Source organism: Drosophila rhopaloa, unplaced genomic scaffold, assembly GCF_018152115.1.
Source record: "Drosophila rhopaloa isolate 14029-0021.01 unplaced genomic scaffold, ASM1815211v1 contig_178, whole genome shotgun sequence".
NCBI classification, from domain to species: domain Eukaryota; kingdom Metazoa; phylum Arthropoda; class Insecta; order Diptera; family Drosophilidae; genus Drosophila; species Drosophila rhopaloa.
The window spans coordinates 4,511,408-4,523,531 of record NW_025335059.1 but is presented as its reverse complement, the minus strand read 5'-3'; the positions used below and the strand labels follow the sequence as shown (position 1 = coordinate 4,523,531).

At 44.4% G+C, this 12,124-nt stretch overlaps 4 protein-coding genes across 6 annotated transcripts; 2 read left to right on the top strand and 2 right to left on the bottom strand.

The window, feature by feature from the left end:
• Positions 1-551: 551 nt before the first annotated feature.
• Positions 552-1,290, top strand: LOC108046336 (28S ribosomal protein S24, mitochondrial). The gene is made up of 3 exons (XM_017125966.1): positions 552-650; positions 709-898; positions 955-1,290. Exons 1-3 carry the CDS (start codon positions 633-635, stop codon positions 1,242-1,244), a joined length of 498 nt encoding a protein of 165 aa, XP_016981455.1. The 5' UTR covers positions 552-632; the 3' UTR covers positions 1,245-1,290.
• LOC108046335 (TBC1 domain family member 7) lies at positions 1,236-2,403 on the bottom strand. The gene is made up of 3 exons (XM_017125965.1): positions 1,723-2,403; positions 1,432-1,663; positions 1,236-1,375 (listed from the first exon to the last, which is right to left on the bottom strand). The coding sequence occupies exons 1-3, from the start codon at positions 2,283-2,285 to the stop codon at positions 1,292-1,294; spliced, it is 879 nt and encodes a 292-aa protein (XP_016981454.1). The 5' UTR covers positions 2,286-2,403; the 3' UTR covers positions 1,236-1,291.
• Positions 2,404-2,448: 45 nt separating this feature from the next.
• On the top strand, positions 2,449-9,370 carry LOC108046331 (unconventional myosin-Ia). Of its 3 annotated transcripts, XM_017125960.2 has the most exons (18): positions 2,457-2,754; positions 3,060-3,262; positions 3,317-3,432; positions 3,496-4,534; positions 4,652-4,715; positions 4,790-4,803; positions 4,869-4,953; positions 5,008-5,102; positions 5,175-5,322; positions 5,377-5,699; positions 5,791-6,038; positions 6,096-6,792; positions 6,862-6,921; positions 7,002-7,333; positions 7,402-7,537; positions 7,597-7,749; positions 7,804-7,931; positions 8,046-9,370. In XM_017125960.2, exons 2-18 carry the CDS (start codon positions 3,158-3,160, stop codon positions 8,167-8,169), a joined length of 3,867 nt encoding a protein of 1,288 aa, XP_016981449.2. In that variant the 5' UTR covers positions 2,457-2,754; positions 3,060-3,157; the 3' UTR covers positions 8,170-9,370. The 3 variants fall into 3 exon arrangements, with proteins under 3 accessions (XP_044315136.1, XP_016981449.2, XP_044315135.1); XM_044459200.1 differs by lacking the exon at positions 6,862-6,921 and having other exon boundaries at positions 2,458-3,262; XM_044459201.1 differs by lacking the exons at positions 4,790-4,803; positions 5,175-5,322; positions 5,377-5,699; ... (6 more) ...; positions 7,804-7,931; positions 8,046-9,370 and having other exon boundaries at positions 2,449-3,262.
• On the bottom strand, positions 9,296-11,864 carry LOC108046332 (4-coumarate--CoA ligase 1). The gene is made up of 3 exons (XM_017125962.2): positions 11,635-11,864; positions 10,430-11,107; positions 9,296-10,370 (listed from the first exon to the last, which is right to left on the bottom strand). The coding sequence occupies exons 2-3, from the start codon at positions 11,098-11,100 to the stop codon at positions 9,407-9,409; spliced, it is 1,635 nt and encodes a 544-aa protein (XP_016981451.1). The 5' UTR covers positions 11,101-11,107; positions 11,635-11,864; the 3' UTR covers positions 9,296-9,406.
• Between the last annotated feature and the right edge of the window lie 260 nt (positions 11,865-12,124).

The window sequence follows — 12,124 nt, the reverse complement described above, 5'->3', positions numbered from 1 at the left end:
TAATTACACAAGTAAACTTCATTAAGTCAACACTGCGAATAATATCGAACAAAACTCAAAATGTTATTTATCGTGACCAAAATATGTAGATATATAATAAAATGTAATATATATTTGTATAAATCCGACATGATAATGTTAACATAGATTGAGCTATATTTCAAAAATAGGATTTGGGAACATAGCATCGCCGCAGAGCTGAAAAATCGATATTTACTCGATTATATAGAGATCCAAACAGTCGATAGACGCGGAGATTTAAATACGTATTATATTTGTTTAATAAAAATAACAAAGAACGGATATGTATAAATATTATTATTCAAAATTTATATAAGAATCAACATTAAAATAGAAGGCAGTTCAATTGCGTCTAGGTTTCTTAATTCAGCAGAGAGAACTACATGTTCTTTATTTAACTATACATATTTTTATTTAATTTTTGTCATGTAATTTGCGTGTTAAAATTTTAAAAAATGTACCTCTAAAAGCTTTTTTAAATAATTTTAAATGGATTTGTTAACACAAATTAACATCGAGCGTACACTTCAATATTTTTCCATCTCTAGGAAACCGTTACGTCACGTTAAACAGCTGTTGCTGGACGCAAGTTTGTTTCGTGCCGGAAAATAATGAACTTCTTAAAAAAGGTGAGTTATTTAATAAAAAACTTGAATTCTTAATTTTAAATACCCCTTCCTGCTGCAGTTGGTGCCCCAGGCGGCTGCCGAGGTGCAGCAGCTCAGCCGGTCAAGCATCCACACCAGCGTTGTGTGTTGTCGCGTGCAGTCCGGGCGATACCGCATAACCACAAAGCGAAACAGGGCGCTCACCTATGAGATGGCCAATCCGCCGCATTTTATTGGCCACCGCAAGTCCTGGAACTCGTGGAACACATGTGAGTTGGAGGAACTTTTTATTGATGATTCATATTTATAACGCCCTTCTTTTTAGCCACGCTGAAGGATGCCCTCCGACCGTCCCAGACCGCCATTGAGGATGTGTTCATCCGCAAGTTCGTCACTGGCACATGGCACGCCCTCGTCTGCTCCGAGATCATCATCAAGCGGCAGCACAATACCATTAGGATTGCGGCCCTTATAAGACAGGCGATCACCCCGCGCAAAATGTACTTCCTTATCGGATATACGGAGGAGCTGCTATCCTACTGGATGCAATGCCCAGTGACGCTGGAACTGCAGACGGTGGGTGACAAGAAGGACGTGGTCTTCAAATACATTTAGTTGCTTTCGCTCTTTATATGTCCGATATAAAAATGTTATAGAATTACTTAGTGAGTGTACTCGACTTCGCTGCTGTTGTTTTGCAGAGATTTGATGGCCTTGTTTACGATGACGCCGTCGACATCCTTCACCTGAGGATGAGTTCTGTTAACCCAAGAGTAGTTACGTGGATTAAGAATTCACCTACCGTTTCTATCAGTCTTTTGACGTCTGCCAGGGATTTTTGCTTAAGTATGAGGGACTTGATGTCCTTGGCTAGTTCTACAAATAGGAAAACCACAATCTTGCGGGAGCCACCACAGACTTTGTCCCAGATCTTGACCAAAACAGTCTCGCAGATGACGCCAGCAAAGCAGGTAATGTACCAGTTGTCCAGTAGCGTTGAGTTGCTATCAAACAGGCCGAGCTCCTCCAGGTGGCTATAAGAAAGAAAAAATCATTAACTTGGGGTATAAGATTAACCAATTGGAACACACACTTGAACAAGGACTGGTCCTCGCGCTTGAGCATAATATGCGTCTGTTCCTTCAGCTTGGCGCACTCCTTCTTCAGCTCGCGGGTGTACTTATAGAATCCCTTGGCTATCCAATACGTTTCCACATCATCGTTGAATATCTGGAGTAGGGTGCGCATGATTTCGATGAAGTGTGTATCGTCAGCATGGAGACTGGGACCAGCATTGCCGTGCCACAGTCGATTAGACTCCAGCAACCACATGGTGTGCATGACCTGCTCCTTCTCCTTATGCTCGGCACACCGGAGCACAGTCACGGCTCGCAGCAGATCCTCGTACATCTCGCGTCTTTGGTCCCGTATGTACGCCGTCGACGCCTTGTGGAGCGGCAGAATTCCCATGACCAGAGCCCACAGATAGCTTCTGTGGATGTTGGGCACCGTGTAGTTCATACAGAATTGCTTTAGCTTGCTCAGGTTGCGGATGTCATCCTGGAGAAGTTTGTTTAGCGACTTCTTCTCCTCCACGCTGTTGATCAGGCACTTTTCATAGTAGCTGAATCGAAAGTTTCGTTCGTCAGTGTTCATGGTCTGGTCTGTGGTATATAATAGCGATGGAAGCCCCGTCGATGGCACCAAACAGTCGCTTATTGCCAATACCGAAACTGTTAATACCCTTAGTTTGTTAGTGAATACGGACAGCCACAATTACGGAAAAGTTTAAAAAATGTTATTTTATTTTGAATACAGAAATAACACGAATTTACGGATATCTAAAATTCATTAAATTTTAACGCAGAATGAATTTTAATGTAGAATGGAAACACACATTTAACATATTTAATCATATTTTTAAAGGGAGTTCAACTATTAGTACATACTTATGTGCAAAATTTGAACCAATTTATTCAAAACTTTTCAGAACTGATATTAAAAATATAAATATCTCCAATAGAGTATACGAATCGATTACTTCCCAAGGAACCACATCGATTTTGCAATCGATGGCTAGGCCACCACTAGTATTCATTGGATGCAGAATGTATTTTCTGAAAAGGTAAACAAAATGTGCAAATCGTGGCGAGTAAAGACAATAATTCGCATAAACGGAAGCCCAGGAAGACAGTTAAGAGACGTGCAATCAAGGATATAAAAAGCCGGACTGCAACCGCGGTATATATTTGCGTGAGCACGAGTTCGAGGCTGTTGCTCGCCAGCACATGAAAATCAATAATTGAATCACAAAATCAAAACACGGATTCGCCCAGATGCATGCAGGCCCGCAATAAATTATGCAATTCTTGGAGTCATTAAAAACCCCCATCACCCTTCCCATCGTTCTCGTTTTGGCCCCGTTTGCAGTTAATGGATTCAAATTCAAATGTTGAGCTCGATTTTGGCTGCTGCCGTTGTTGTCACTACCGCCGTACATGTTGTTGTAATTGGAGCAGGAAATCGCGATGGAGCAGGAAATCGGCACATGGGACTCGGTGCTGCTGGAGAACCTGTCCGAGGATAGCTTCATAAACAACATCCACCAACGCTACAAGCGCGATCACATATATGTAAGTGCCATAATACCTTTAGTCTACCCACATTCCTATACATTCCCTTGGCAGACCTACATTGGAACTTCTGTTGTGGCTCTGAATCCATATCATCACATATCCGAGCACTCGCTGGACAATGTCCGCAACTATGGCGACAAGGGCATCTTCCAGCTGCCGCCCCACATGTAAGTTCTCCTTAACCAGATTGCTTAATTTCAAAATTTAAATATGTTTATTTTTAACGCTAGCTATGGTCTCACCAATCTGGCCTACCAGTCACTCAAGGACCAGAGCGAGGACCAGTGCGTGCTCCTCACCGGCGAGAGCGGGTCAGGCAAGACGGAGACCTTCAAAATGATTGTGAACTTTCTGACCCACATACAGGATCGCTCGCACTGCCCCACCACGCCAAATGTCCTGCGCAAGCAATCCTCCACCAGCTCGGCCAGCGGGCTGGTGACTCACGCCCACAGGCGCGCCTCCAGCAGCTGCTCAGGAACTGCCAACTTTATTATATGCAAGAACCGGGCGGAAAATCCGCCGGCCACTATTTCGCGGAGACAGAGTCCTTCGCCAGGACCGTCTCAGCGTTCGCGGACTCGCGCTGAGAGCATTGAACGCCAGAGCAGGCGCCACATGCGCGAAAAGATCGTCGACTTTGACTTCTCACACCACAAGAGCAACGAGAACATCAGCAGCCTGCTCGAATCGCATGCCCACCACTTGCATCCGACCAAGTCGTGCTTCAAGCACCAGCAGACCCAAGTCAGCGCCTGCACTGCCATGCCCCCGGCCGCCAAGGGTTCGCCGAAGTATGCTGTGCCCTCCGTTTACGGCGGCTGTCGCCAATGTGGCCACAGCAAGTGCGTTCGTGCCCAAAGCCTGGAAAAGGAGGAGCGAGATGAGTTGCGAGGTAGCACCTGTCGCTTGTCTACAATAGCCACCACCACCGCCCATCCGGCGCATCCACATCGCGGCAGCTGTTCAAACTTGATGCGCCAGCACTCAACCGAGAGCCAGCCCGAGCGGGAACGGGATCGAAGCTCCCTCATGGGGTCCACGCAACGTATATCGCTGTACGATGCACACAAGCTAAGCAAGGTTCTGGGTGATTTGCCGCCCCCGCCGCCCAGTTCCGTTTCACCCACGCCCTCGGCCAGCTCGTCGCTGCACAGGCGCCACAAGTCGCCAACGCAAAGGATGCGCGAATGTGTCACCTGTGCGGATGTGTTCCTGGAGGCTATGGGAAACGCCTGCACGTTGAAGAATAACAACTCCAGCCGATATGTGAGTGTAATACAAACTTAAATGGGTTACCAAACATAAATACCAATCATAACATATGATAAGAAAACCTGGTTTGTTATTTGATTACATTTGTTTATTTCCCTTTTGGTTTTTCAGGGAAAATTATTCGATATCGAAATTGACTTCAAGGGCGATCCAATGGGAGTGCACATAACACACTGTAAGTAAAACCTATTGCAAATAAAATAAATACCTGTGATAATGTATTTTATTCAATTCGTGCTTACCCTTAAGATATGTTGGAAAAGGTTTGCTTTAAATTTAATCAGTTCGCTTTGAGAATTATTATTCATTACATTTTTTCTGCCCACAGACCCGCATAACAGACACTATAATCGGCGAGCGAAATTTTCACATATTTTACCAGTTACTATTAGGGGCTGATCTTCAGTTGCTAAGTAATATCCAGTTAACAACTTTTGTAATCTATGCTAACAATTCGATTTAAACAGAATCGCTCAAGCTGTATCGGAATGTAGAGAAGTATGAGCTTCTGCGCAATACAACTGCCATGGAGGAGGATAGAATGAACTTTCATTATACCAAGGTGATCTGTTCACTGAAATATTACATTTTTAAGCTTACATTTTATAACATTTTGGCTACTCTTAAATTACAGCGATCTTTGGATGTACTGGGCCTAGGCTGTGAGGAAAGCAACTCTATTTTTCGAGTCATCGCTGTGGTGCTAAAGTTGGGAAACTTTATTTTCGTACCTATTACTAACATTGATGGAACAGAGGGTTGTCAAGTGTCCAACGTATACGGTAAGTATTAATTAAGTCACAAAGGAGCTTATTTTAATGAATATTAATTTGCAGAGGTTCAAGAGACAGCACAGCTTCTCAATATAGAAGCCCAAATTCTGATCAACTGTTTGACCAGAGCGAATAGCTCGAACAGCGCTCAAGAGGATGTGGGCTGTGAAATGGATGCAAGGCAAGCGGCTACCAACCGGAACACACTCTGTCGCACTCTCTACAGTCGCCTCTTCACCTGGCTGGTTAACAAAATTAATGAGTCCCTTAAATCGACACAACGCGAAAAGAACTTGGCATTGCTGGATTTTTATGGATTCGAAGTGCTGGAGCATAACTCTTTTGAGCAATTTGCCATAAACTACAGTGCGGAGAAGATCCATCAGGCAAGTATACATTTTATATCCAGAATATTTCAAATATACATAAATGTAATCGGTATCAGTTCGGAAGATTTTAATACGTTTTTCATTTTAGAATTTTGTTTTTCATATACTGCGCTCCGAGCAAGAACTGTATATCCGGGAGGGATTGGAGTGGTCGCGGATTGACTATTTCGACAACGAATCTATTTGCGAGCTGATAGACAAGCCCAGCTACGGCATCCTGAGTTTGATTAACGAATCCCATCTAAATAGCAACGAGGCGCTGCTCTTGCGAGTTCAGCAATGTTGTGCAGGGCATCCAAACTTTATGACCACCGGCAGTAACTCCATGTGCTTTCAGTGGGTTTCTAAGCGTAGTGTCTGTTCTTAATGAAATTCACGGTTTTGTTTTTGCAGAATTCGTCATTTTGCGAGTGTGGTGAACTACTCTATACATCGATTCCTTGAAAAGAACTCGGACATACTGCCGAAATACATAAGTGCTGCCTTTTATCAGAGCAAACTGTCTCTGGTGCAGAGCCTATTTCCCGAGGGAAATCCCCGCCGACAGGTCACCAAAAAGCCCAGCACGCTGAGCTCGAATATCCGAACCCAGCTGCAGACGCTGCTGGCCATTGTAAAGCACCGTCGCTCCCACTATGTGTTCTGCATCAAGCCCAACGAGGGCAAACAGCCACACCAATTTGACATGGCGCTAGTGCAGCACCAGGTGCGCTACATGTCTCTGATGCCGCTGGTCCATCTGTGCCGCACCGGCCACTGCTACCACCTTCTGCACGTCAAGTTCTTTCACCGCTACAAGCTGCTCAACAGCCTCACTTGGCCCCATTTCCATGGCGGCAGCCAGGTTGAGGGCATCGCTCTGATAATCCGCAACTTGCCGCTGCCTTCGGCGGAGTTCACGATCGGCACCAAGAATGTGTTCGTGCGCAGTCCGCGCACCGTTTTCGAGCTGGAGCAGTTCCGCCGCCTGCGGATCAGTGAGTTGGCCGTCCTTATTCAGAAGATGTTCCGTATGTACCATGCAAGGAAGCGTTTTCAGCGCATGCGGCACAGTCAGATGATCATCTCGAGCGCCTGGCGCACGTGGCGGGTGAGCTGTTTTTTAGGGGGATTTTTTACATGCATGACGTATTTACTTTTTTGCTTTTCCGCATGTAAGGAGTGCCGATTTGGCATTCCCTTCACTGGTCGTAGGCATTTGTGGAGTTTATATCGTGTTGTAAGCATGCATGACTTATTTTAACTCTTTTAAAATAATTGCTTCTTATTTATAATTGTTACCTATTTATTTTCATTTAGGCCCGCGAGGAGTATCGGTCCTTGAAGTACAAACGCCAGGTTAAATGGGCCATCGAAGTGATAGGTCGTTACTACCGCCAGTGGAAGATCCAGCAGTTCCTGCTGACTATTCCCCTACGTCTGCCCCCCAACACGTTGAGTCCGCTTTCCACAGAATGGCCAGCGGCTCCGGTTTTTCTGGCAGATGCCTCGCGTCAGTTGCGTTCCATCTACCATCGCTGGAAGTGCTATATTTACCGAAACTCTTTCGACCAAACGGCGCGTAATCGAATGAGAGAGAAGGTCACCGCCAGCATAATTTTCAAGGATAGGAAGGCCTCCTATGCACGAAGGTAACCTTACTTTGTTTGTATTTAGCTGATTTTCCATTTAAATGACATTTTCATTTATTTTTATACAGTGTGGGACATCCATTTGTGGGCGACTATGTGCGACTGCGACACAACCAGCAGTGGAAGAAGATCTGCGCCGAGACTAACGATCAGTATGTGGTCTTTGCAGATATAATCAACAAGATAGCCCGCTCCAGTGGAAAAGTATGCTCATAAATTTAATTAAAAAAATTATTTTTTGAAAACGAGTTACTTTATATTAGTTTGTGCCCATTTTGCTGGTGCTGTCCACCTCATCTCTGCTACTGTTGGATCAGAGAACGCTTCAAATTAAGTACAGAGTGCCTGCATCAGAGATTTACCGAATGTCTCTGAGCCCCTACCTGGACGACATTGCTGTGTTTCACGTTAAGGCGGTATGCATTGGTCAATTCATTGTTAAAATTGTCTAACAAGTGTTTATTTTTTAGTCTGAATTTGGGAGGAAGAAGGGAGATTTCGTTTTCCAAACGGGACATGTAATTGAAATTGTGACCAAAATGTTTCTAGTTATACAAAACGCCACAGGCAAACCGCCAGAGATACATATAAGTACTGAGTAAGGACTAATAAAATACATAGGTGTCATGACTTACAACCTAATTATATCTGCTATTCCAAGTCATAGATCATAAACTATTACTTAACACTTCTAATGGTTTTTACCTTTCAGATTTGAAGCGAATTTCGGCCAACAAACTGTCATCTTTTCCTTCAAATACGGCGGTATGTCGGAGTTAGCACAAGGCCCACCCAAGGTCACGCGTAAGGCGAATCGCATGGAGATAATTGTGTGATCTACGGCAGAATCGGAATCTAATCGTGGCAGTCTGCTGTTATCATCATCTTCGCCTTAGGCAGATTTTGAGTTTGGCGGTCCGTATCCAACATTCTCACTAGTCATCATGCAATTGCAATTACCATTGCCCTTTGCTGTGGTTGGGGTCTCTCGACTTTTATTTGGTCCCAGGGATCAAAATACAATTTTAGCAATATATTAACACACTCACACTCAAACTTACATATAAACACAAATTAGTTTTGTTCACAAGTGACAATCAGAGTAACCAATTTGTTGTCAAGATTGTGCCAAAAGAAAGAAACTAGTATTGTCCCAAGGATTAGATGAAGAAAGTGCGAGCTAATTTTAAACTGCACCGTTTTATTTAACTATATAACTTAAAGCGAAAGAAACTAACGAAGTGAACAACTGAATTTACGCATCTAATTTGTCAAGCTAGTTTTAAGTGTAAGTTATGCACCAAGTCGATTAGCATTGCAACAATAAGTACGTACTGTAAAAAGGCACAGGAAGCGGCGGCGCTCAGGAGGATCGAAAACTGGAGTAGAAGCGTGTGCAGGTGCTGGATGAGCAGTGTTTGGGATTTTACACAAACTATGATATTTCCGTTATAGAAACCGAAGCATTTCTCTTACATTTAAGGTTTCATACACAATAATTAGTGAACTAATGCTAGAGAACAGACATATAAACCTCTTTATATACCGGAAACACAAATGAAACCAATATATGCAATTTGCTGCGACTTAGCGAAAAAGACAACTTTTCCCAAACAAAATACCAAAAATGTTAAACAACTATTTACAAAGCAGAGCAGAAGAGTAGTTAAATATTTCAAATAAATATATATATATATATGTATACACCATACGAAATTAATAATGAGTCTATATAAAAGCGACAACAATATGGGGAAAACAGAAGACAAGTTTGTTAGAAGTTGAGAACGAATGTATGTAGTTGTTTATATATAACTTGTTATTGATAGTTCGGACATCTAACGTATTTCGACCTGGAGCTGCGTTTTCCAAGCTCCAGCGATGTCACTGCGACACTCGAATTCCAGCAGTTTTTATTTGTATTTAAGTTTTAAGCGAATACTTCGAAAGAAAAGCCAAATATGAGTAAATCGAAACCCAACCAGTTGGTAGTTTATAAAACAAAGTTTAGCAATAATAAATCATACACATAGTAAATTGTTTGTACACACACCCAAAAGGGGAGCGATCCCCTTACAACTTGGACTTTGGCTTCTTGAGCATTTCGCGGAGAACACGACGCAGGATCTTTCCACTGGGGTTCTTTGGAATTTCGTCCACGAAGATCACACCTCCCCTTAGTCGCTTGGCGGGCGAGGCGTTGTCATTGACAAACTGGATCACATCGCTTTCGGTCAGCTGCACATTGGCCTGTTTCACTACGAACGCCAGCGGCAGCTCGCCAGCCGCTTCGTCGGGTTTACCAATGACCGCAGCATCTTTTATCTTGTCGTTGGTAAGCAGCAGTGCCTCGATTTCGGCTGGCGGCACCTGGAAGCCCTTGTACTTGATCAGCTCCTTGATACGGTCCACGATGAAGAACTCGAATTCATCATCATAGTAGCCAATGTCACCCGTGTGTAACCAGCCGTCCTTAATGGCCGTTTGCGTGGACTTGGTGTCCCCGATGTAGCCCTTCATGATGCCGTCGCCCTTAAAGCACAGCTCACCCCGCTCGTTGGCTCCCAGCAGCTTACCGGTGTCGGGATCGATCACTTTGGCGTAGATTCCTACCTTGAGCACGCCCACACTGCCGGGCTTGCAGAACTCGTCATTTTGGACCAACACACTCAGAGTGGATTCGCTGAGGCCATAGCCCTGCCGGATGAAAGGGACTCCGATGCGTTCCTTAATCTGATCCTCGGTCTCGCGGCTCAGTGGGGCTGCTCCACACAGCAGGACCATCAGAGAGGATAGATCGTACTTATCCACTATTGGGTGCTTGGCCAGGAAGACCATCAATGGTGGCACCATGAAGGCCATCATCACACGATACTTTTCAATAGCCGAGAGGAAGAGGTTCTCCTCGAACTTGGGCAGATACACTAGGCGGGCTCCCCGGCAGGCTGTGGTTATGAGCGTGAGGCAGCCGAAGGCGTGAAACCAGGGAATGACGGTGAGCAGTGTGACCTCCTCCATGGGAATGATGGTGGGCTGGCTGAAAAGGAGAGAGCTTTTCGTATGAAATTCTTTTGATAATTGACCTTTTATACTTACATTTGAGAGTCAAGGGTAGCCAGCAGATTCATCTGGGTTAGCTGCACGCCCTTTGGCAGTCCGGTGGTGCCCGAGGAGCACACAATTAGAGACACATCGTTATCCTTATTGGCCGCCGGGCTCGTGAACTCCGGCTGATTCGTGAACTTATCATTGTCCATCAACTCATTGAAGTCGTAGATGTTCTTGAACTTCTTGGAACTTCCGCCGAAGGAGATGATGCCTTTGACGAACTTATTCTTACCTGCGGCCTTGGCGACCCGGTCAATTGTAATCTTGGAAGCGAATATGATCTTGGGCTTGGAGAGGTTGATAGCATGGTCCACTTCGCGGTCAGAATATGTCACGTTGAGAGGAGCCACCGTGGCTCCAACTGCGAAGCCGGCGAACATGGCCAGGGCAAAGTTAACGCTGTTCTCACTGGACAAGCCGACGACGTCGTTCTGCTTGACTCCCAGTTTCTGGAGGATGTAGGCCAGCCGGACAATGGACTTGTGCATGAAGCTGGCCGAGTACTCCACTCCATTGACCGCATCCACCAGCACCGTCTGGTCCCCGAAGCTCTTGTACTTATCCAGGACGTACTGGCCCAGGGATCTGTAGTCCTGGGCCTCCCGTTCGGTCACAGGACCACCATACACGATGTTACCGGGCAGTAGAGTCGAAGTCATTTTGTGACTGCAAAGACGGAAAACATGATAGTTAAGGTTTTGCGTTTTATAGTTTGTTTTATTGCTAGATAACAGCTCTTTATCTACCAAAAGTAATTCCAATACACAATGTGAAAAATGGTAATTGAAACTTATTCCCCGAAGCGGATATAGGGGTTGAAGTTAGACCAACCCTTGAAACGGCCGTGCTTCTTGCACTCTAATTGCCACACTTTGAACCCCAGGGGCTATCTAATCGTATTCGGGCCGCAGATCTTTTATTATAACCGAACTTGCCATCGATGTTAACAATGTTCCGTGTTATCTGAGATAATGGATTAAAGAAAATCTGCATGTTTGCTAGTCCAGGTTCCAAAGGTCGTAGTTCGCCGCCGATGGAGTGACATCTTCCTGTTCCCCAGCACATTTTGCTACTTCATTAACTTGGTAAACACAACTTAAACCTTGTAATGTTTAGTTAAACTTTGTAATGTATATGATATACACCTGTAATTTATTCATTTTCATTTAGATACCCCTGTCGATCCCACTTACAGTCACTTTTTCTAGGTTACGATGCGAGCGGGAGCGGCTTCGGTAGGAAACTAAACGTTCGACGGAGGATGGCGAGGCGGAATGTCAGCCTGTGTTTATGGCACGATTAGATTAACGTATTGATAAGTGCGGCGGTGCGAGTGCGCAGGCGCGAGTGGTAGCTGTGATTGAATGAAAACATTCAAAGTAAACGAAAAATGCAGCAAAAAATGGGTCAAGGGGTGGTGGGTGGAAGAATTCGCAGAAAAAACATCAGACAGCTGTTTTGAATCTTCATTCGATAGATATTCATCGCACTATCAAGAACTTGACAACTGACGGTCCGGCAACGCCATTTGTTTATTTTTATTTATGTGCGGTACAGCTTTTAATTTGGACTTTTTGGGTTGTGTAAGCTTGAAATACTCGTTTTATTAAAAATAATATAATATTTTTTGATAAATTGTTTTAGAAAAAAACTGGTCAGAAAATTGAATTTGAAAGATTTAAA

Excerpts from the sequence above, each read along its gene's own strand:
- LOC108046332 (XM_017125962.2), bottom strand. The coding sequence starts at position 11,100 with ATGACTTCGACTCTACTGCCCGGTAACATCGTGTATGGTGGTCCTGTG. Across the intron at positions 10,371-10,429 it reads GCTACCCTTGACTCTCAAAT|CCAGCCCACCATCATTCCCA; the intron begins GTAAGTATAAAA and ends TCTCCTTTTCAG.
- LOC108046336 (XM_017125966.1), top strand. Across the intron at positions 899-954 it reads CTGGAACTCGTGGAACACAT|CCACGCTGAAGGATGCCCTC; the intron begins GTGAGTTGGAGG and ends CCTTCTTTTTAG.
- LOC108046331 (XM_017125960.2), top strand. The coding sequence starts at position 3,158 with ATGGAGCAGGAAATCGGCACATGGGACTCGGTGCTGCTGGAGAACCTG. Across the intron at positions 7,334-7,401 it reads AAGGCCTCCTATGCACGAAG|TGTGGGACATCCATTTGTGG; the intron begins GTAACCTTACTT and ends ATTTTTATACAG. Across the intron at positions 7,932-8,045 it reads GAGATACATATAAGTACTGA|ATTTGAAGCGAATTTCGGCC; the intron begins GTAAGGACTAAT and ends TTTACCTTTCAG.
- LOC108046335 (XM_017125965.1), bottom strand. The coding sequence starts at position 2,285 with ATGAACACTGACGAACGAAACTTTCGATTCAGCTACTATGAAAAGTGC. Across the intron at positions 1,664-1,722 it reads GAGGACCAGTCCTTGTTCAA|CCACCTGGAGGAGCTCGGCC; the intron begins GTGTGTGTTCCA and ends TCTTTCTTATAG. Across the intron at positions 1,376-1,431 it reads TCAAAAGACTGATAGAAACG|GTGAAGGATGTCGACGGCGT; the intron begins GTAGGTGAATTC and ends ACTCATCCTCAG.